At 32.2% G+C, this 24,567-nt stretch overlaps 2 protein-coding genes across 6 annotated transcripts; one reads left to right on the plus strand and one right to left on the minus strand.

Annotated features, from left to right (window-relative positions):
• Positions 1–3,713: 3,713 nt before the first annotated feature.
• On the minus strand, positions 3,714–11,324 carry LOC130644831 (uncharacterized). Its single transcript, XM_057450588.1, has 9 exons — positions 11,164–11,324; positions 9,849–9,908; positions 9,132–9,350; positions 8,609–8,784; positions 6,850–6,935; positions 5,662–5,893; positions 5,055–5,252; positions 4,235–4,333; positions 3,714–4,075 (listed from the first exon to the last, which is right to left on the minus strand). The coding sequence occupies exons 1-9, from the start codon at positions 11,195–11,197 to the stop codon at positions 3,809–3,811; spliced, it is 1,371 nt and encodes a 456-aa protein (XP_057306571.1). The 5' UTR covers positions 11,198–11,324; the 3' UTR covers positions 3,714–3,808.
• Positions 11,325–16,019: 4,695 nt separating this feature from the next.
• Positions 16,020–24,383, plus strand: LOC130644832 (uncharacterized). 5 transcript variants are annotated; one of them, XM_057450590.1, is made up of 7 exons: positions 16,040–16,108; positions 17,398–17,574; positions 20,627–21,043; positions 21,415–21,649; positions 21,979–22,031; positions 22,454–22,541; positions 23,858–24,383. In XM_057450590.1, the coding sequence occupies exons 2-7, from the start codon at positions 17,542–17,544 to the stop codon at positions 23,917–23,919; spliced, it is 888 nt and encodes a 295-aa protein (XP_057306573.1). In that variant the 5' UTR covers positions 16,040–16,108; positions 17,398–17,541; the 3' UTR covers positions 23,920–24,383. The 5 variants fall into 5 exon arrangements, with proteins under 5 accessions (XP_057306577.1, XP_057306573.1, XP_057306574.1 ...); XM_057450591.1 differs by lacking the exon at positions 16,040–16,108 and adding an exon at positions 16,131–16,908; XM_057450593.1 differs by lacking the exon at positions 16,040–16,108 and adding an exon at positions 16,131–16,341 and having other exon boundaries at positions 21,979–22,032; positions 22,464–22,541.
• Positions 24,384–24,567: the final 184 nt, after the last annotated feature.

Consider the following 24,567-nt stretch of genomic DNA (forward strand, 5'->3'; position numbering starts at 1 on the left):
AAATAATAAGATTTAGAATATCAAGCAATTGAACAGACAAAGATGTGATCTTATATACTAAAGAACTGATTTATGCTCCCTGCACCATTCGTAATAATTTCACAGTTTGATAATAGCAAAGCAATATGTTTCCTTTGTTAAAATGTTCAAATTGTTATGTTTAATCTGACGAAGGGAACTTTGGGTAGTTAATTGAATTTTAGAATCGGTTGTTTCAAAACATTCTTACAATCATATTCTTTCTTGATTTTTTTGTCGGTTTATAGCCTGCTTTTTATTGCATCATATACCCTCGTTGCATTCACCGCAACTAAGGTGATGCAATAAGACAAATAAAATAAAAGAATCTGGAAAAAACCACATGGCAATTTTGTCTTCGTGGAGGATTTAGAAGCGCTATACAACGTCTTGAAAAAAATGCTCTGAATTCTAATAATAATGGCAACTTTTTCAATAATATCAGAAAGAACAAAAAACATGACTCTCAAACATCTCCGCAGTGAAGTATTATAATATACACATATATACCATATATATATAGTCAATAATGTGCGATTTCCGAAAAGCCTACCGTGTGGGCATCTCAAAAGTATACTTTTTATCAAAAACCATGATGTATAATTAAACAGTTCAGAAGAGCTAGTTAACCAAAGGTAATTGAAAAATACAAAAATACAAACACCACAAATTATGTTTGAAACGTTTTCAAAGTTTCTCATTTGGGACCAAATGACAAATTGTTGCATTACCATTGAACACCAAAAAACCTACATCAAATCAATGCAACATTGAATTCTTTATATTATAAGTTGCAAAATTTCCTAAATGGCTTTAACTGACTTTTTTATTCTAAAAGTGATCGAGCTCCTGCTTTAACAAATTTATAGTAGCTAGGAACAAAGAAAGATTTTCTACCGATTAGCTACTAATAAGCTAGCGCTCGTTATTAGAAATTGTATGTTGTAAGAGGATTACTTTTGCACCATGAGAGTTTCATTGTTGCACAAAGTAGAGAGGTTTAAATTTTGTTACAAAGATTTCTTTGAGGTATAAACTGAGCGTAAAACACATTATAATGCATTAAATATTAATTTTAATTCAAATTTCTCGGATAACAAAGTATTTCGATTTTTTGCGCTTTTAATTTTATAATACACCTTTCTCGAATTAGTTTTCTATGATGTACCGCTGCTATTTTATGAATGTGGTTTTTGGAATCCTTACCTGAAACTTGATAATGTGAAATCTTTAGATTCATACAGAAAACAACCTGTTAATTAAAACAGTTTTTTTAATTTTGTACAAATTGACCCCTGCTTGAAAAAGAAGCTTATTAGTACGAGTCGAGAATTCAGAAGACTTGGACCGTAACATTAGCACCATTAAAACAGGAACAACATTTTTACATTGGATTAATATGGAAATATATACACACACCAATTCAATGCTGCTGAATATAATCTTAAAATTGAAACGTCATCAAAATTATTACATTCTAAAAAACGTGCAATCCGGTAAACGAGTATCATGAAATCTGAAATCATAAAATCATTGAGCCATCTATCATCGCCTCTTAGGCACTGCTATGGTAATCTATGCTCTCTCGAGCATTTTTTTTTTTTGCAAATGACATATGAATTTTAAAAGTAGAAACAATCGACAAAAAAGTTTTGATTTTTTTTCCAATTTTAACCTTACGTATGTCTTAAGAGGAATTTATATTTCGAATCCACGAAAAACTTTATTCTATTAGCGTAAATAATCGAAATTAAAAAAATTTGTAACCAGCAACAAAATAGAGAGCAAATAAATGATAATTAGATGCAGCACAAATTGCAGGGATTTAATTACCACTTTTTTTTCGCTAAATTTTATAACCTGTACTAATTTTAGAATGGACCAAATTAACATAACTGTGGTAGATTGCACTAATTAAAAAGAACCTTCAAAGTAGCATTAGAGAGAGATGAGTTAGTTGATTATTTCCCCCTTAAAACAGAGTACCATGAATCGATACTAAGTTGATTGTGAGTAAAGGAATCTGGGAAGGATTTTGAGAAGAAAAACATTCGCGATCGTCATATTACTTCGTATAATAAAAGTTTACGTTTAAAACGAATGCCCTTAAAGAGGATGGGTCTTTCCTAACTTCTTAGTTGCACCTTAACAGGTAAGGTCGACTATGTTTTAAAAATGTCGTTTCTAGGGATTTATTTTAATAACATTTTTACGATACGCGATCATAATTGCTTTATTTTTTAACTTCTGGATATGAAAATATAAAACAGCTTTGAAAGTCTATGCTGAATGAACTTTCGCGAATTTTAATTTTTAAAGATTTCACGAAACAAATTCTCTCGAAAAAGGCCAAAAATCGTAAAAATCTCCATCGCGAAAGTTTCTCCGATTAAATTGGCTCTACTTTTACACCCTTAATTTGAGGTAGAATATTCGCGAACAGCGTTTTAAACGCGAACTATCAATTTCTATTGACTAAATAAAATATTTGATTTAAAATCTAGCACACGTTATGCTTACACCCTATCTGGCTATTTATCTTCAAAATTTCTTTATTTTTTTCTAAATATTTATTTTAGAAAACAGCAATAGATGGATACTTCGAAGAAAGTGTGAATAACGTTTTACTCCGTTGCAATGTAACCTTTTTTGATTCTTTTGTTCAGAATAATAGCACTCCAACATATTGTTTCAATTTGCTTACAGACAACAGGCTGGAATAATAAATTAAGTTTCTTAATTAAAAAGCAGTGGCATTTTGTTCTACAATCATGTTCGTAAATTATTGGAAAAACGGATTTTAAGGCTTTCTTCAGAGCTTGCCCCCTCTTTCCCTACAGTCCGCGTTTATTTTGGGTTGATTTGTCCTCAAAAAATACTGTTAGTGACCCTGGAAAAAACCTCAAACCAACATTGAAGAGTGGGGGGAGGCAGATGGGTCGTTTTTCCAAAAGTATTTTGAACATGAATGTAGATATCATTTAAAAGAACGGATCAAACACAAAAAAGCCATTAAAAATCAGGACCTAACAAAAACTCTGGCAAAAATATAGACCAGACAACCCCATCCCAATGAAAAACAAGGATCAAACGAAATAAGAATTATCCACGTTTTATAAAAATTGTATTAAAATCAGTCAATTCCACACATCACGTAGCCACCAAATTTGTGTCATAAATTATGATAAATAATCACATAAATATATACTATATACAACGGAATAAACATGGCCTAAGCATATGTGGCCTAAGCCTATATATAAAAAGCCACGGCAAAACAACAATCATTTGGTTAATTATATAGCTAAATGTACCTAAAACCTGCTGAATTCTAAAACATTAAGCTGCAAGAAAGACATCATCCATATCTATCATTTCATTATAATTTTTATCAAATATACAGGAGTAACGGACAGAATCACACGCAATTTCCTCTATATTAAAAATAGACTTAGCGCCCATTTTCGACGTTTTTTACGCCCTTCTTGCACAAGTGCGTATAGAAAATTAATGGTTAATACCACTGTTAAAGGGTGTTTCTTTGCCTGTATGAAAAAGAGAAAAAAATAACTAATTTAGAAAGACCAGCTGTGTGCAAAATGGATATAAATTTACGCGCAGAAACGTAAATAAGCGTCCCTGCTCGATAATAAAGCGCTCTTTAAAAAAATTGAGCATTTAAGACAGTATCTTCGAACAAAAATTAAACACATAGTTTAGTTTCTTTTGTACGAGTAAAAACATTGTTAAACACTGAGAAACATTTTACTTTATTCACGACAAACAGGCTTCACCACATCATTGCATTCTTGATCTTCTTGAACTGGTCGTCTGTAACCTTCATTGATTCATTCGCCAGTTCAATAGTATCTGATATTCGAACCATATTATCCTTGATAACCTGCAAGGAAATCTTGGCCTGCTTTTTGTTCAAACCTTGGTTAGTTGCTTTGTCTAATGCTGATCCTTCAAGAGCACTCAGTTCGTTCAAATGATCAGTGATGTTTATCTTGAGTGTCGGGCATTGAGTCAGGACACGTTTCGTCGTTTTGCCCACCTAAAAGATCAACCATTCTATTGTTTCATTAAACAGCCATTAAATTGGGAATTCAGTAAGTCAAATGACCTTGCGAAAAAATATCTTTTTCAAAGTAAAGAAATATCATATATGTAAAGAAATAAACTTTGAATGTTTACAAAACGAAATGGTTTCAACCTCTTTGTCATAAATGTCAAGAACTCTTTTGATTGGTCCAGGAATGTCACTGCTGTTATTACCAACTTTAAGCTTGATAAAGCCTGCTTCTTCAATCGCCTAGAATTAGCATTGTTATGGTTAACCATGAAAGAACTAGTGGAAGAATAATCATAAGAACCATGGACACGAACGATGACCGGGTTTGCTTAGATGTGAATTTGATCGGGTTTGGATTGCTTACTTAACCTATTTCGTTTAGTAACCCTTTTTGTACAAAAACCAGGTTAAAACCATCCATTTTTTTAGCAACACTTAGTTTTTAAAAAATAATCAATTTGTGATAATAAATTTTTTAAGGACGAACGAACCCGTGGAATTATCCACAGGCCACCGACTAGTTAACTATAAATATGGTGATTATTATTTTTTGTTCAAGCTGTTGAAATAGCGTGTAAAAAAATAAATAAAATGCCAAATAAAAAAATCATATATACTTCTTCATCCTTTCAAAGAATTGGTTAGTTATTATTACACAAATTCGTAAACACAAAAAAATAGAACAAAACAAAATTGCGCAAATTTTTCGCATTAAGCTTTTTCGATATTTTTTGCGGGGCCTAATTTTCAAACTTATTTCTTTCATTTTTTCATTTAAACGTTTATTTATTATTTTTATAAAACAATGTTTAATGACTTTTAAGTAAATTTTAAAAAATTGCAGGTTTTCCAGAACCTGACCATTTTTAAATGTGTATTCATGAGCAGCATGTCGGTAGGATGTAATTTAATGGCAACAAACTCTTTCAAGAAATAAGAAAAGAAGGTGCCATAAACTTACAATTAATATTTCTTCTTCTCCGTGTCGTAATGAATCTTTTAAACCTGTAACGCATTCTTCTATACTCGCTTTATATGTGTCAGTGACGCCAGACACGCAACACGCGCGTTTAAAATTCTTTACCGCAATAAGCAGACTAACGCAACATATTTCCACTTGTTTGATCTGTTTGTCACACATGGTAAAAATGTCATCAAACTAAAAACAAATCATGACATTAATTACTCCAAGCTTGATATAAACATGAAGGTCACATTTATTCTTTATTAGCGAGATTTTTAATTAAATATAGGGGGTTTACATGCATATCACTTTTTCAGAATCATATATTCCCGCTGAAGAGGCAAATTCAGAAAACAATCAATCTTACTAAACTACTCCTCAACTTCAAATTATTTAGGCGGGTGTTCTCATGTTAACTTTTTCAAGTCAAAATATTAGACTATTAAAAAAATTGTTAAATTGAAATACATAGCTAGTTCCCACATTTAGAAATATGACTTTTTACCGTTAACCATGTAGTTGCAACTTTCGTAAATATTCATGATAAAAGGATTTGCCTAAAAAACAAAACAAAACAAAAACCCCGGAAAACCCGTATACATACTTTTTTGATTCTGCATATTTTTAATTGCTCATAAGCATGATCATCCACGCTCCCTAAATTTCTCGCAAATATTCCATGTTGGTTTGGATCGCTGAAAACATCTTTTAAATTTGTGCTTTCAGAGGTTTGCTGCTTTATCTTTTTCGGCATCTTCTTTTGAAGCAAGTAACGGACCAGTGAACGTATAGCAGCATGCACTCCTCCGTCACTATCACGGGCAGAGACAGCCACACTAAAGGAAAGTTTACAATTTTTGAAATCGTTTGATATTAGACGAGTTTCAATGTTTACGTTTTTACAGGATTCTTGCGCATGTGCGGAAAATGAGGAAAAAATGCAAACCTTAGGTGAAGAAAGTCAAATTATGGTTAAAAACTTTTGCACTGTGGCTACTAGCGTCTTTTTACTGATATTTGTTCTAAATCTTAACTACATGCAAGCTATATTTTAATTTTAAGATCAAAAGTTGCCCCTACTTAAAAGTAAAGTTTGAAATTGACTGGTTCACGGTTTACAGCTTTCATTATTTTGCCTGTCGATTTTCGTAAGAGGTCTGGGGATTATAAACAACACCCGTGTTAGTAACAATAGTGTTGTAAAAATAGTGTTGAATTTATCAACAAGCAGTTTTTTTTCGTATAGGCCATATACCAAAGCTTTTACTACACCTCATTGCGTGAGTCTCGCTACTTGCGCATTTTGCGTGACAGACAGACAGACAGACAGACAGACAGACAGACAGACAGACAGACAGACAGACAGACAGACAGACAGACAGACAGACAGACAGACAGACAGACAGACAGACAGACAGACAGACAGACAGACAGACAGACAGACAGACAGACAGACAGACAGACAGACAGACAGACAGACAGACAGACAGACAGACAGACAGACAGACAGACAGACAGACAGACAGACAGACAGACAGACTATTAGTACTGTTTTTAAGCTCTACAAAGTGGATCCCAGTGTATATAAAGATTTTATTTCACAATCTCCTGAAACATCAATCCTATTTTCATGCGTAACGTAAGAATCAGTTTACTTATTTTTGTATGTTTCTGTTACGACTCCGCTATTTCGCACTGAAAGGGAGCATTCTTCCACAAAGCTATTAATTAGCCAATTATCCATTTTTTTTTAAATTCTGATATTTTATCATCACACAAACAAGTTAGTTACCATCCAACAAAGTTATGTTGCAGTGCTGTATCCTCTAACATTTGGATTTCAATTGGTTGATTAAGTGATTCAGCATCATTTGAAATCTACAGTGAAAAACAAAATGTACGAACATAAACCATATATCTGCTAAACATCTTATGACCACGACAGGAATACCGACATAATGTGACTTTTGCAGAAGTAATCTTTTTCCTGGCGAAACATAAAAAAATGACTCAAACCGGCTCAATCATCGCAGAATAATCAACAGCAGTAACTTGACAACAAAGTTTTGTATTTTCGAAACGAAATTCGGTTGAGCATTTGAGAATTTACACCCATCTTTACACGAACTCTTTTGGTGCAAAAAATATTCAAGTAGCCAATAATTAAAAACGTATTGCTATAAAGGCCGGTTTCCATACAACTGCATTTTGCGCCCAGTCGTAAAAAGCGCCGTGACTTTTGATCTACGCATGCGCATTATCAGAATAATGCCGCTGACCTCGCGCTTTTGCATGCGCTGGGGCGATTTAAAAAAAGTTGAACAAGCTCTACTTTTGGCGAGCTACATTTTGCACTTCAGCTTAACAGCCAATCAAAAGGTAGCAATCTACATGAATTACGAAAGAATTTTTAATTAGACCATTTCAATATGGTTAGCAACATCTCGTTTCTGTGTTAAATTTTTGTCAAGCCAAATGAATGTAGAGAATCAGAATATATATCAATCAAGTGAAGTAGATGAAAAACAAAATAACATTAATGAGTCTGTGGAGGCACAAAGAAACACCATTGTAAACAAACTTAAAAAGACTACTCGTGACCTAACGACATTAAATCCATAAGCAAAACGTTGTATAGTCCTTTGATTCTTCTTTCTATGGAAAGTCGTCTCATCCACATGTTTTTCCTACGTATTTTACAACGTTGTTTATTTCTACGCCATAAAAATATTGCTAGGACTACTCTCAAATTTTGCAGCCACAAATATCGTCTGTTTACATCAGCCATGTTTTGCAAAAAACACGTGAGCCAAAATCGCTAAATGGAAATGGTTCGGTATATGTGATAAAAGTCGCGGCGCATTTTACGACTGGGCGCAAAATGTAGCTGTATGGAAACCGGCCTTAAAACATCAACTACATATTGTAACTGTTTTCAGCCTCTGCAAATCTTTTGATAAAAAAAAACTCAATTTTGTTATTTTGTAAAAAAATGCAGTTGAAAATTTTGTTCAAAAGCCTAGTTAGCAACGCACTGGAGTGAGGGTCTTTACGCATTTATATTTTCAGATTTTGTTGCTTTAGTAAGCGAGTTCATTTTAAATATAAAAAACCGTTTTGACATTTGGTACTATGTTAATGTTAAAAAAGCTGGCTAAAAAGACAATTGCAGGAAAAAGCAAAATCATAATTCTTTAATGATCCAATTCAAGAATCATGTAACAGCTTATAGCCTATCCACATTTGAAAGTTTGGTCATAGTTAAGCGCAAGTTACAAGATTTTGCAGTGATATTGCCACATTTTGTTTGGATAAATGACATAAATGAGATTTCTAATATATATACCATTACAATGTGCTTAAATTTTTGTTGGTTCTTTCTAGTCCTTTCTTTAGAACCCCAAAAAAACAGAGATTTAAACATAAAAAAAAATTAAAATAAGCCGTAATTCAAATTTTTCAACGTCGGTAAAAAATTGTTGATGTGATGCCATTTGCCTATCGACAATAGTTAAGTGCAGACGTGAATAAGATTGGCTGATAATACATACCTGGTCTAATTTGTTTCCAAGTAATAAAATTGGAACTTGCATTTGAGACTTCATACTTTTTTTTCGTATCTTTTCTCCATGCTCTGATTGTTCAGTGTAGAAACTGTTGTTTAGAACATCTTGTTTCCATGTGCCAGCCATGTCAATGCTACCTTCGTCAGTTAAGTCCACAACAACTACAAATGGATATACATTCACAAAATTGAAACCAATTTTTTATAAAAAATATACCCACGAGTACAAAATTTACTTTTGTTTATTATACTTCCACTCGCATTTTACTTTCACTCTCGCCTTTTTTTACTCGCGTTTATTAATGCCCCTACTCTCAAAAATGTGTAGCTTTAATCGTGATCGGCACTGTAAAAGAATTTAACGGCGAAACATAACGTCTAGATCTCAATTTCAAAGCATTTTGGTAGGAACAAAAAAACATAGCATTTTCACAAATTTACAGATCTTAAGGGTACTCTTGGAAATCATGCTATACACAGCAGATAAGGCTAAAGAATTAAAATCTTGCCTATGGCAGCATCAATGTCTTTATAATAACTTCGTCGTAAATCAATCTCTTCTCTTCCTGGCAAATCCCACATTGCTAGTGATACCAATGTTTCAAAAGGTAACTGAACCTTCTTGGTAACATTTCCTATATTTACGTTCATTGTCGGCTGATAACTATAATCAAATTGTTCCTTTGTGAAACGAAGAAATATTGATGATTTCCCCACGTTTGAATCTCCTGTAATAAAAGAGAACTGATATATTACAAACAAAAAACAATCATTTCACTGAGCCTACTTTAGGACATATCGAATTCTTTTATTGCAGAAATGGTAGAAGGGTTAAAAAGAAACTTATCCCTTTATGAGATTACTTTAGCCACCCAAAATTTCTAAATAATCCTGGTAAATAAAACTTAAAGGTAAACTCAGACTCATTTGATTAAAGTCAAATAATCTCTTTATCCGAGGCATGACCTAACAGGAGTCAATAATTCTTAACAAGGAACCATTTTTTAGGTATAATTTACATCTTCCATTTTAATAAAATAAGACACCATGTTATTAGTATGCATATGCAAGAGCTAAACACATTAAAAAATAAAAAATATCAATTTATCAAGAAATGTGTGTAATAGAATTATAATTTAAAGAAAGAACTTGTAAAAGCACAATATTAAATTTTTCAAATACATGATAAAACAAGATTTTCAGAAGCCAGCATTAAAGAAACTCACCAACAAGGACAATTTTAAAGGATGGAACATCTTCAGACGGTAAGTTTCTCTTCATGGGATCTAAAGATATTATCCACTTTTAAAAGACACAGCACTTTTTTAAAATACTAATACACATGCAAGTTGACATAAAAATGTCCACTTGTTCTGTTTAAAAATTTTAGTATTAAACACATACTCTGTTTTTTACATAATGGAATGCAAAAAATCACTCGAAAATCAAAGTTTTGAGAATAATTATCATCAGAAATCATTACACTTTGCCATTGCCAAATAAATATTTTGATATATCCTATATTTTTAATTTCTTGTTGGCTTTTAACTAAATTGTCTAATTCATGAATAACAACTAATTCACTTGCAAATCTTTTATGCGCATTTTAAATGAATTTTTGTTAACGCTTTCTAGCTTAAAGCATCTCTACCCTTTAATAAAGTTTTCACCAAACGAATTATTAAGTGTTATTCAAACTTTTAATAATTTTAAGATGTCATCAACTACTGAAGAAAATTTTATCGATCTGTATTAGCAGGAGGTGTGGGATTTAGAATTCAGCCAATTCTGTAATCGCTAGAATTTGTCAATGCAGAAATCATACAAATCAAAAACTAGTAGTATTTGGTCTTAAAGAGGCGCATTATTTTTTTTAGCACCCAAGGTTTCGTTCCATATCCCTTGCACCTTTTACCCGTGTTTTATGTGCTTTGCAGAGGTATTACGGTTTAATAGTAAAACAGCATTTTGGTGCACATTATGTGTTTTTCCTCTTAATTCCTTAGTTTTCCTGACTTCTTAAAAAAACAAATTTGTGATGTCACAATGAATCTTGCAGAAGTTCAGAAGCAGAAGGAAATATATTTAGGGACAATGGCACAAGAATTTGTCTACCCAAAGGAGCTTGAGTTTTATACTTGCAGCAAAAAACAATGGATAAATAAAACATTTGATTTTGTGATATAACTATTGAATGAAGGTTGAAGAAAAGTTGTTGAGCGGGAATATTGCTGTAAAAACATTTATTCCTCTTCTTTCCTGTATGAGTGCAGAAGAAAAGCAGTTGTGACCTTGGCTTGATAAAAACCATAGTATTAACTCAATGTTGGTTTTACTTTCACCTTTGTGTTGCCAGCAAGTTTTTTAATTTGGTTAATCATCGAAGAAAGGCTAATACTACAGACGTTGTATGGCATTTAGTTCAAAAGTGGGAGTAATAATCCAATTAACCATACAGATGCTGAACGTCTTAAAAACGTTAGACATGTGTGGTTGGCCTGGTTATGTTCTTATTATTTTCTGAGTTTGTAACATACTTACTTTGTGAGAACATGTTTGATGCTCCAGATCCCATTTTTACTGCCCACGCCAATAAACTTCATGTAATAGGTGCTGCAAAATGATTCATTTTTGTTTGTATCTTTAAAGGGAAAAATTTCATTATAAAATGTAAAGCCTGCAATTGTTCAACACGTCGTTCAGATGACTTTAACATAAATGTCTCAAAGCTGTTTTAAGCATTTACCCTAATTTTTTATTGCAAAAAAATTAAAAAGCATAATTCACAGTGCTGCATTTATAAGTCAAAGTTTTCAACAAGAATTTTTATTTTTTCTACTCCTTCAATAAATACAACATAAAATGGTAGGTACAGGACAGCATGAGAAGAATTATTGGGCTACAACGTAATGACAAACAGTGACATAAAGTGACAGACATTCACATTTAAGATATAAACAAAATATCTTGGTGTTGATTGTTAAATTTTGGCATGATGACGGTTTTACAGCCAGGACTTAAATAAAACAAACTAGAGTGCCCTGTCTGAAAATTTTATTTTTTGGGGGGAAAATGTTTACCCCACTGACTGATGGACTTGCTTCTGTAGTAAGGAATGACAACAACCAACCATATTTTTTAGTTTAAAGTGTTGAGTGTGGCCTCACGCTGACTGACCTAAAATAAAAGACATTCCTGCAAAATGTGTAGAGTTCCCTTTGATTAATTAAAGAGCAGCTGCATCCGTCATATACCTAAGTCAAGAAAACCGTGAGTGAAGAAGACTAATTTCTATTTATACCTGTGCAGCAAAGTTAAAAGATATATGACTATATACTTAAACTTGCTTTTCACGTTGCTGAATAGTATGTTAACCGCTGACAATGTTTTTAGCATGATAGCTTAGTGGTTTGGTTCGTCAACGAAAAGTTTAATACATAGGTGAATATTTATCATAGCACATCCGTATTTCATTCTCAACAGAGAATGCTTCACCCCAATCAGACTTCTGATCATGACTGGCGAATATAATGCGTGTAAGTCATATTGTAGAAGAACTACTTTGTTCATCACTAACATACTGCCTGGCAGTGAGCGGGATTCGATCCGCGGTCCCACATCCGCACAGGAAATCCAAATGTAAGCGTACGCGTACTCTCAACTTGCAAAAAGAATTGCTTTCATTCAAAAAAACAACAGGATAGCGAGTTCCTTTCAAATTGCACGAAAATAATTGCTTCGTGTTAAAAACAAAAGCATAGCAAGAAACATTGTTTACAATACTCTGCACGAGAAAAAATTAAATGCGAAGGCCATTGAATTTTTATTTTTTTTAACAACGAAACTAATTATAGTAACGCAATTTTAATCTCAATATATACACAAGCACTTTTAAAAAACAACAAATCCAATGATCTAAATATTTTTAAAAAAACTAATGCTATAAAACTTTTAGTAATATTTCTTTATCATTGAAACATATTTTTTTAACATGCGAAACTTTTAAAAGTTCTTTTTATAAAAAGCAATGTTTAGCAACACAAACGGAAAAACCCTACGTTCTGGACTTTTCCCTTCGCGATAAGATTTCGAAAATTCATTGTAAGAGCATTTTGTTTTAAATTTTAATAGCGAAGAAAGAGTCTAAAATTTTTAAGACACGATCAAAAAAACCTTTTCTATAGCGGTTTTACGTTTTAATTAAAGTTTCAATCATGCAAAACTTTTATTTAATAAAACTATTAAACAATGGCTCTTTGTGCCACATTGATAGAGTTGATAACATTTGCAATTATGCTATTGGGAATAGTTATGTTAACACTATTTAACAATAGTTACGCGCAGTTATAATAAGCTATTTTTTCTTCAATAATCTTTTGCTTGTTACGCGCAAGTTAATGACTTACAAGACTCGCAAGATAATTAATAAGAACAAAAGACAAACAACTACCGCCTACGAGAAAAAGGTGTGAAATTTGAGCGTACGCGTACGCTTACATCTGCACTGTACTGTATTTCATTCTCTGTTGAGAATGAAATACAGATGTGCTATGATAAATTTTCACCTATATATACACACCATCCAGATAAACTATCCGGACACCATCCGGATAAACTATCTGAGTTTATCGCTAACATATTGCCGCACGTAGTGTAGTGGGTTCGTCTGCGGCTCCCAGTTCTGGGGACCGCGGATCGCTCACTGCCAGGCAGTATGTTAGTGATGAACAAAATAGTTCTTTTACAATATGAAAAGTTTAATCATGCAAAAAGGACTTTGTTTCTGGCATTTAAATTATCATTAAATAGCAGTATTTAATAGCAAGCATAAATGGCCAGATTTTTACAATTTCTTTTAATTTTTAATCCCAAATCAACCCTAATACGAGATGTTATTTGCAACGATTTGGTAAGTTCTTCAAATTTATTATGTCACATAAAAAAATAGTTGTTGAAATACCTTAAACAAGATTTCATTACAGCATATTGGATTAGAGGTAATTCAAAGAGTGAATGGTACGATAGCCAGTGTTAACAACAGCCATTCTTGGTCAAACCTTTACAGTAGAAATCATAATAAACAAAACTTACAAGTAAAAAGGTGTTAAAAATGTAACCTAATGGCAAAGATGAACCAGTATCTGAAACATATTAAATAGGTGAGATGGCACACTGTATGTAGGGGGTAAAAGGAAAAGATGACCTATAGGCCTAGCCTAGCCATGTGACCTACCTCATGTTCTATATGAAAATTATTTTTTTATAAGAAAAATCAAAAAAAACATGGTAAGATTTTTATATAAATTTTCGTGTGAATCAAGTTTTGTTCAATTGCCAACTGTATTTCACACACATTAATTTCCGCACTAATTTACAAGGACAAAAGAGTAAAATTTAAAATTTTCACAAAACGTACAGTAGATAGATAGATAGAAATATTGAGGGATATACACTGTCTATTATTTCCAGGAGGGGCCATGGCTTAGATGGAGAGTCCTAGAGTATTTAATGCTCATTTTGAGCTATGCAGACCCAATTAGGGCCTGCGCTGTACTAGACAACTCCAGGCCACATCCAACGGCCCACACAGTGTGTGCCATCTCTCCAATTTCCAGCACGTAACTAGGGTTAACCAGGGGCTATGGTAACCTTCACTCTCCCATGTTGAATCGCCGTCAAGAGGAATCGAATCCCAGTCTTCCGCACAGAGTACGAGAGCTATAACCACTAATCTATGGTGCCACAATATATTTACAGTATATACAATATTAAAAAAAATATATATATATAATTTTCATGCAAAACGTTTTGCAAGTAATTTCTTAAACTTTTGCCATGAAGAAAAAAGACTAGAAACAATTTTACAATCTTAAAACTGTAAGAAGAAAGGGTAGCGCTGAAATTATTTTCACAATAACTAATAAAATTACAACCAACAGTAGAGAAAAGTTACGTTGAACAATGCTGTTTCAAGATTAACTTGAGATTAGTGAGTTCAAACTTTTTCTGGTTAATTGAAGAAAATCCAAAATAAATCAGATATGCAGGCCCAAAATCACCATTTCAACTTTTGCAAAACACAAATAATAAAAAAAGAAGTTAGGAATTATAACACACTTTTTAAACCTTCTCTACATCATGAGTATATAATTGTGTAGGAATAAGAGATTATCATTAGAAAAAGGTATATTTGTTTGAAATTGTACTATTCTGCAATCGCTAGTCTTGTTTAAAATTATTAATTAAGCACTAATTAGATCCAGCCTAATTAGATAACAGTAACTGGAAGTTTAGTGGATTGCAATTTGTACAAATTTGACAATACATTGTTATTCCACTGTTTTTTACTTGTAAGATTAGTATAATTAAATAATTATGACTAAAAATATGTATACAACAATGTAAATGTAAAAATTAATTTCACTTTTAATTTGTTTTCAATACAAAAACTTGTATATTCATCATCGTTACTGCTGCCACCAAGCATATTTATAAAAAAGTGGTATGAAAAATATTTTTTACTTGAAACAGCTTGTTACCAAGGGGGGAGTTACATGAGTTTTTTTTGTCAGTCCAAGTACACCTAAAAATTAAAATGCCTAGCTCTATATCTCTTGTTCTTTCAGAAAGAAGCAGTTTGTTTATATAATCACGTAATATGGCACAAACTCACCACAAAAAAAACTTAACATTCACTTGTTATACTATTGTAAAGGTCAGATTGCATGCAATTTGCAAAATGCTAGCATGCTCAAAGATTGTATGTACATTTAAAGTAAACGTTGGTGTTGGAGATGTTACAGACAAGAGGGAGACAGGAGGGAGTTTCTGGTTAGAGTGCAGGGCTAACCCCTCACTTTAAAAATTTAAAATAAATAATAACAGCCTACATAGCAAACGCTAGAGAAAATAAATAGTTTAGGTACATAGCTGACTGTAAAAGCCCAGCTACACGCACGTATATGCTACACTTAATACATACATAACGCAGCCCAGCATTAGCTGCTGCGCTAAAGTAAGTAAGATGCAATGGCTGTCAAATTTGCATTGCGGATATATGTCAATGTTAAGGCATAATTAACCGTTAAATACATAAAATATGCACACCTGTCTATTCTATCTAAAAAAATCTTTAAATCACCGCTTAAAAGGTCCAGTCGAAATGTTTTGGTTGCTAACGAGTTCGTTATTTAAGCCAACGTCTTTTAAAGTATGTTCATCAAATTCGACAGGTATGCTATATTGTTCATATTTTTTGTGCTTATATGTGGTATTTGTATACAATCTAGTGAGAAATTTTTATATAAGGTCTGAAAAAATTTTGATTTAAAAAGTGGAAACGAATTTTCGGGATTTAAAACTTTGCACGAACCAAAATTTCCTAGAAACGAAGTTGCAAAAGGTTGTTTCAAAACAAACTTTTTTCCCCGCGTGAAGAGGGAATTTCCCGTGTGCACAGATTTAGAATACAGCTATAGAAGAGAAGGTAAACTTAAACTCTAGCTATGATTTCTGTTATGTTTCTGATTTACTGTAGCTTACTATGTACTATTTACGATAAAGTTTGTATTTATGTCAGTTTGGAGTTTTAAGAAACAGTAAGATAAGACTACATGAATACACCGTTCTCTAATTTCAGCAAGATCATAAATTTAAAATGACGTAATCTAATAATGGCGGATTTCGTATGTAAACAAACCGTAAGCGTGGTCGAATGCAGTAAGCATTATTATTTCTTATAGCAAACAATTAATCAAATAGACCTTTAAGTTATTTTAAAATATATAGTTTTTTAGTAACATATCAACTTTATTTATATGAAAAGATGCAAAATGTGTTTAACGAGTCAAGTTGTTGTCCTAAATGCCATCAATTTCTCAGCCCCATTTTTGTAAAAATAGTTTTACTACGCTTCTTATTATCAATATAGAAGGGGTTGCAGAGAGGTTGCCAATGCAAAGGCATTAAGTATGGCAAGGAAAGAGCAGGAAAAGGCAGGCAAGGAAACAGGAAGATGAATCAGCAAAGCAGGGGTGTGCAAGGCATGGAAGGCACAGGCAATGTCTTAGTATGCAGGCACCAGAAAAGGCATAAGAGGGGTAGGCAAAGGCAAGGCAGAGGCAGGCACCTTAATAGAATCTCTCCACCTCCTACAACTCAAAAATTACGTATACTCAATATAATAATGTGCAATACAATAGTATAGAAATGGTTGCGAAGCGTGGGTATATATATATACAGTATATCGTAAATGGGGGGAAGCACACACAGCATTGGGTGATTTAGGTAAATCTATATCTATTTTTCAAAAAATAACTTTCCTGCAAAAATACAGTATACATGTGCAGTAGCAAAAATACAGTATACATGTGATTATATATATATATATAAAAACGAAAAGCGGCGACAGAAATGTTTTTTTAGATCGCATTTTAAAAGTTTAAAAACGAAAAACGGTGACAGAAATGTTTTTTTTAGATCGCATTTTAAAAGTTTAAAAACGGAAAGATTTGCGCGAAAACTAAAAAGACAGCAAGATGCATTGTTTAAATCTTTTAAGAGATAGGGCTGTTGCGTGCTAGATATATATATATATATATATATATATATATATATATATATATATATATATATATATATATATATATATATATATATATATATATATATATATATATATATATATATATATATATATATATATATATATATATATATATATATATATATATATATATATATATATATATATACACCTCCTTTTTTTCAACACAGAAAATAAGCGAAGAACTTAAACTGTGAAGAGGTGTATTCCTTTCTAAAGAACATCAGTACCACCATTTTTAAAGTATTTAACCAAGCGGCTTTGCAATTAAACAGTCTGCTAACACATCCTAAAGTTACAGTACAGTACAAATTATGAGTCATTTGGTTATATGGAGTTTTCTTCTGGTAAGTCTTTTTATTTTACTTCTTTCCATGTATATCTCCAAAACAGCAACTAGAAAAGTAGATAAGTTTTTTTTAAATTTATTTTTTGCAAATTGTCTTGGTATTTATATGTACAGTATATATAGCCATACATAAGTACTAGAATAAGGACACCTAATATCCTAAGCGTGTATCCACAATGCTATTTTGATCTTTGCGATATAGCATTGTGATTAAAATTTTAAGAATGTGTTGGTTCATGACATTTCTTAATACATACATTCCAATGATCTGTCATGTGTTTTTAAATAGAAATATTTTGTTTGTTTCTTTAAATCATAACAGTTGTAGTTATTTTTATAGTTGAAAAAGGTTTGCTTTTTTTAATTCGTTATGCTTTTTCTTTCTTTTTACTTCATACCCTTCTTACAACAAGAAAATATCTATATAGTTGTAAGCACAGTTCAAACTGCAATTTTGGATAACGTTGATGTGTTCATTTTCCAATGGTACGGCAGGACGTCACTAACACTACTTTAACGTTTTTATCCTATATCATAAATTAATGAAGTCATTACAGTGCATCTAAAACTTTGAGGCCAAATAAGTTGGAAACGAGGTGATGATGTCAATGATTTCTCACTGCGACCAAATTGGGTAATATTCCCAAACCTGAGTCCCCGAATCCGTTTCGGAATGAATGGGTTGATGACGTCTTCAAACCCTAATATCTCTGCAAATGTTTATCAAAAGTACATAGATTTTCTTGATCAGCGTTTCAAGATCTATGCGATGAAGGCAACAGGTATACAAATTCTTCTGCCTCAATGGATTTTTCCACAGGCTTTATTGACTAGTCATATACTATAATAATTGCCCCTACACAAGCATATGGAGTGGAATGAAACAAAGAAAATGACTCTGGACACGAGGCTGCTCATAGTGTGTCGCTTTTTAAATCTCTCATAAATCTAATATATAATATCAATAAATATCAAACATTCTGATAAATCTTAATCATGAGAAGACAAGTGGGAGACATTTAAACTTGTGAACCCCAACTGAGCATCTGAACTAGTGACTATCTTAGTCTTGACTTTATTGTTTTAAATAGCCAAAATTAAGATCTATCAAAAGAGAAAGCTTCCAAATGGGTCTGTCTCTAGTGTTTTTAAAGCAATCCGAGACAATGTGTTCACTTTGTAGGATCGTATTTTGATGGTTTTCAATCATATATGGCAAAGAGTTCGCTTTCTACCAACCCTGTTTTGATTCTTTTTAAACGATCTATGGAGATGTTTCGCGCTTTCACTCTTGTGTGTGTACCCAAAATAAAAACACTCTTCACCAGTCAAAACCTATCCTAATTTCATGAAGCATCACAAGTCATAACACTAACTTATCAACTTATAGATGAAATTTACATATCATTTTTATTGTAATTTTTAGTTTCAAATATTTCTAGACCTCTTGACATCATTATTGATGATGTAATAAGTTAGTGAGCTTTTTTTTTTTTAATATATCTTTCAAAGTTACACAAAATAAAACTTTTTTGCAGTGTGGACTTATACAAGAATAGTTTGGAAGTTTAATAACCTTGTTTGTATTTGAAGGCAGAAATGTAATGTCAGTATTTTTTAAAACCATCATATGACATCAATGTTTCAAATTTTTGCAAATATCTAAATCTTATATATATCTAAAGATTTAAAATATCATCTTAAGAGATATATCTGAGAAAACTTGTTAAGTAACATTCTATCCTCTGTAACATAAAAAAATATTTTTCTTCAGAAAAACTTAACCTATCGATAAAAATTATGTTATGATAAATCTTGTTTGTACTCATTCACGTTACTCACAAATCATGTATTTATTGTGCTTGCATCTGTGACCATCTATACTTCCCTTTTACTTGTACATGTCTCACAATTTATGGACCTGTACTCATGGTGTATAGTTACTGGCAATCAGTTCTGTATTTTATGCCATAAAATTTTATAGAATTTGGGGCCATCCATGAATTTTGCTGATTTTTTACATGTGCGGACACAAATTGTGAAAAATTCCCTAGACAATAGCAATGCCTTCTTCTCTATATGAAGACAACAAAATCAAAAAGAAACACAAACAAATATCTGTATATCTGTAAATGATGATGTGGTAGTATCTAGATTTGAGCTTAAGTTTTTGGGGAGTTGCTCAATTTTTGAGCAAGCCTTAGTTTTATTCCTGTGCAACGTATTTTTACTCTCTTTTTGGAATAAAATGGAAAATGTTTTTTGATTGTTTATTGGATTTTATATCTAAAAATTATTGATTTTCTCTAACCAATGGTGATATTTTGTTAGGAAATGCGATCATGTTAATCCAACTTTAGATTTTACAATGTGTCATGACAAAATGTCACAAAATTATTACATTACGAAATAGCCAAATAAATGTGATATCCTTAAAATTGGACTCATGTAAAACAAACTACAAGAGTCTGATCAGTTATGCACTCGTACCAAAAAACATTGTTTGTATAAAAAAAGATTTTCAATAATGATTTGTGTCATACTAACCAAAGATCCTTTTTCCAAAAACAATTTTTGGAATTATCTAAAATTATAAACAGGATATCATAGAGCCATACACATTTAATAACATGAGATACATGACTCCCAGTCCAATAGATTTACTGGTTTTTAAATGATGTAGGAATATCAATGAAAAAGGCTTAATTACACGGTTCTTCATCTTGAAATGCGTAAGTATATATATGAAATATAAGGTAAAGTAAAAAATCCTTGAAAGACAAAGAACGTAAATCAAACATAATTGCTCTAGTATGCGGAAGTAAATCTGGTAAATAAAAACATTGGTATAAGAATTAGGATTGGTAGCAATATTTTTGGGATCAGAAATGATTTCACGAATTCACGAATGCATTTTGTATTGCAGGTATCCAAAATTATTAATTGGGCGCACAAAGTCTATTTTACACCATTTTGCAATAGATAAACCATTAATCTCATACCGTTTTAGCAAACATAAAATAACTTCATTGTTTTATTTTATTTTCTAGGTTTGTTTTATACTTGTATTCGATTGCAAAATGTGTAAGCCATCTGAACATTCAATCCAAACCAAAGTAGGACAAAATAAGTGTGTTCCTTGTGACAAATGCCCACCTGGAATGGAATTAAGTCGCAGTTGTGGGAATAGAATACCTTACCCAGCTGATGTAAAGATTGAGTGCATAGAATGTAAAAAAGGAACATTTTCAATTGATCAATCAAGTAACAATTGTAGGCCGTGTTCTCCAACATGCTCGGAAAATGAAGAAGAAAGGGACAAGTGTTTGCCAACACAAAATAGATTTTGCAAATGTCGGCCCGGCCTTTACCGAGATGCTGCAACTAATAAATGTAGCAGAGAATGTTGTTATTGTGAACGAAGCGACATTGAGGTAGAAGATTGTGCAAATAGAGAGGATGGAAGGGTGAGCAAATTTTGTATTCTTGACAAAACTGTTGTTCTGTCAGGGATGACTCAAACATTTATGCTAAATATTTTACAACCTCATGCTCCATTATTGAAACTAGCACTGCACTTTGCCAAATGAGTTAATAATAATTCCATTGTAAACATCCATATATCGCTCTCCACCATAACTTTTGAAAAACGTTTACCGTGAGTTTTGATTATACTTACTTTTTCCAGTGAGCCCCAACCTAAAAATACTCATGACAAATAAACTCTTCCTTCCCCACACTCAATTCTAACAAATACGCCCCCAGGAGCTTTATGGGGTATTTAATGGTAGCATATATTTTTGATTTGTGAGTTATACCTGATGCCTGTCCTGTTTAGAGGTGTGGAAGTGATACAACAGATGGGAAATGTGCAATAAAAACTACCAGCCATTTGTTTACAAAAGCGACCAGCCATTCGTTTACAAAAGCGACAACAACAGCTGCTCCATTAAAAGAAAATAGAAGTGAAAACAGAGACTGGATCATTGGGTGTGTTATTGTCTTGTTCCTGACTATCTTGTTAATCTATTATTTCAGAGGACATATTTGCAATGAACTAAGATGTTGTTTTGGTAAGTTTTGATACTTAAATTACTAGACCATGCATGTAATTTCATATCAAAATTGTGCTGTTGTTAACCTCTGTGTTCCTATCATACCTTACTAGATGTATGTATTTCCACATGATTTGTTTACCTTCATAAAAAAGGTGCATCAAATCGAAAATACCTGTTGAAAATTTTGAAGATTTAGATTTGTTTATATTTGACTGTGTGAGGCTGAATTTTCTAAAACTCTTTTATTATAAATTCATGACGTTTGCCATTGTTCTGGATTAAATGGTTGTCTTGTAATTCCGGTGGTGTATTCAGTAACCTTTCATACTTTTTCTTTTCTGTAGCTCCAGAATCTTCTGCTGATGGACTTGGACAAGATAATGTTGCAAGAGAAGATAGTAATGTTTTTTTATCATATAGTGGAACCTTAACTGTCAACTCTTTACAACGGCCACCTCGAATCTATAACCAAACGACAACCTACCTGGGTCCTAGAACTCCTTTTTAACAGTAATATAAAAATAGTAGTCGGCCGTGAGCATTTTAAAAAGAAAACAATAATTTCTTCCAAATAAGAGCTTTTATTTGTGAATTTAGAACAATTAACGAATCCTTAAAGCCAGGTGTTGGTTTAAATTGTGACTTACTTTTTTTTGCAGTGTTAAACATTGTTTAGGAACTCCACCAACCGTCACATCCAATAACGGCTGGTAAAGTCGTTCTCTAGAAGGTTACTGTATTGTGGAACGGTTCACACCATTGTTTTATGTTTTACAACTGTGTGCAAAAGTTGTTTTTAACTCTTGTTTTTTTTTTCTAATTCCGTTAGATTCAAGAGCGCCTTCTTTGGAAGATATTCTTAATGTAACCGATGTTTCATGCGTTAACGGATGTTCCTCCTCTTTCAGTATGTGGTTTCTATTAATCGCCAAATCAATTTTATGCACTTAAAAAAATTTATGTCGGATTTAATTTGGGTATAAGATGTTAACCAGGTGTAGATTCAGTTACTGTAAATTAATCTTAGTTTCCACCGGTTACTAACGTGAAATAATGTGAATTAATTTGTTTGTGAATATTTTATTTTTGAAGAAAAAGGTTATTTGACGGTGAAGAGAACAAACAGGTAGATGACAAATTATTGAAGAAAAAAAAAGTTTCTTTTTGTTGTTGAGAAGATGAGGAAAATGGGAATTTTATTTTAAATTAAAATAGTTCTTACTTTATTAAAACACCAACATGTATTTTCGCATCTTGTACATCGTTGTTTCGTGCGTTTCTTATTACAAAAAAAAAATTCGTAAACCCAGACAAAGCATACGAGACAAATTGTGGTAAAGATTATTTTCAAAAGCGTTAAAGATTAGGAGAGTACCGCCATGTCTACAAAGGAGGTAGAAGTCATATTTAGATGATGTATTTAAATCAATGAAAGAAAAACAAATATATTTATTACAAAATGGTAAACCTTAAAAGCGTGTTTTCAAGGCATATTTATATCGCAAGTTCTCACACTACACTCACATTTGCATGAAAATAATTGTATTCCTTTGATGTTTTCTTATTTCATGAAATAAACGTAAACTTGGTTTTAAAAAATTTGAGGTCAAGTTATTTCATGAAATAAGAAGGAGGTGATTTTGAAATAACACAGATACACCTTTCCCGAGACTTATTCTTTTCATGTGCCGCAACTTTTTCTGTTGAGTTTTATGAAAAACGGACAACAGATTTGAATTCCTTATCAAAAATGTCATAAACAAAGAAAATTTCGAAACAATGCAGCAATTAAACAACCTGCTATTCTATTTTAAAGATTTGTGGCATGTCCAACCTCTTTTTGAAAACGAGGCGGGACATGGTAACTTGAGCATTAAGAAGACTTTAAATCAAGTTAAACTTTTACACATAAATTAAACAAACTATGTTGAATTCAAATATGGTATTCATATTTTACGAGTTTAAAAAAAGGATGACTCATGGTCTCGGGAAAGGTGTATTGACGTGAGAAATTATGTTTAAAAATGTATTCAATATTTCACGTTAGTCACTAGTGGAAACCAAGTGTTTTATTTTCATGTTCATATATCTATATTATCTGTAACGCAAAATGGTACCGCAAGTAGCGAGACGCGCGCAATGCTGTATAAAAAGGACGGGCAAACCTGTGGATTTATTCACGGGACACCGACTAGATCCTAGTACTTCTCTCTTTATTTTTAGCTCACGAACGTGACAGCCTACTGACTGGCGTAACAGGACACCAACAAAGTGACACTTGGTGATCAATTTCATGTGTTACCTATGTATGCACAAGAATAACTTAGAAAGATGATGATGTATTAATTTTTAGTATAAAATACAAACATTATTTTTGTTGAAGTACAGCAAAAGTATCCAACTTATGGTTAATCCGGATTTATCACAAGTTCGGATATATCACAAGTCCGGATTCAAAAAAGGCCTTTTTCACGGGTCGTCGCCAAGATTAGATATATCCGAGGACCGCAAGGAAAAGAGATGGTGAGAAAATTTGATAGAGATCTTTTTTGCGATTGGACATTCTTTGAGGGAATTTTTTTTTACATTTGTGTATGTTTGTATATTTTTTTTTAATTTCTATTTTTTTGCTTTTGTATCATTTTTTGGACTTTTTTAATTGACTTTGGTATCATTTCTCGATTTTACGAAAAATTTCATGGTTGTTATTTAAAGATATGTAAGTACGTAAGGAAAATGTAAAAAATGACTTAGCTGTTTTTTTTCGGGGAATAGCCACAACTTTCTTCATTGAAAAATGGGCGTTACCCACGAATAGCCTGAATATAAACATTTTAAAAGTCACAACCTCCATATTTTTTAAGAAAAATATTTTGAAGTAGTACAGTCAATTTAAAGGTGCTCTACTACAAAGAAGTACGCTCTACTACGGC

Source organism: Hydractinia symbiolongicarpus, chromosome 5, assembly GCF_029227915.1.
Source record: "Hydractinia symbiolongicarpus strain clone_291-10 chromosome 5, HSymV2.1, whole genome shotgun sequence".
Classification (NCBI taxonomy): domain Eukaryota; kingdom Metazoa; phylum Cnidaria; class Hydrozoa; order Anthoathecata; family Hydractiniidae; genus Hydractinia; species Hydractinia symbiolongicarpus.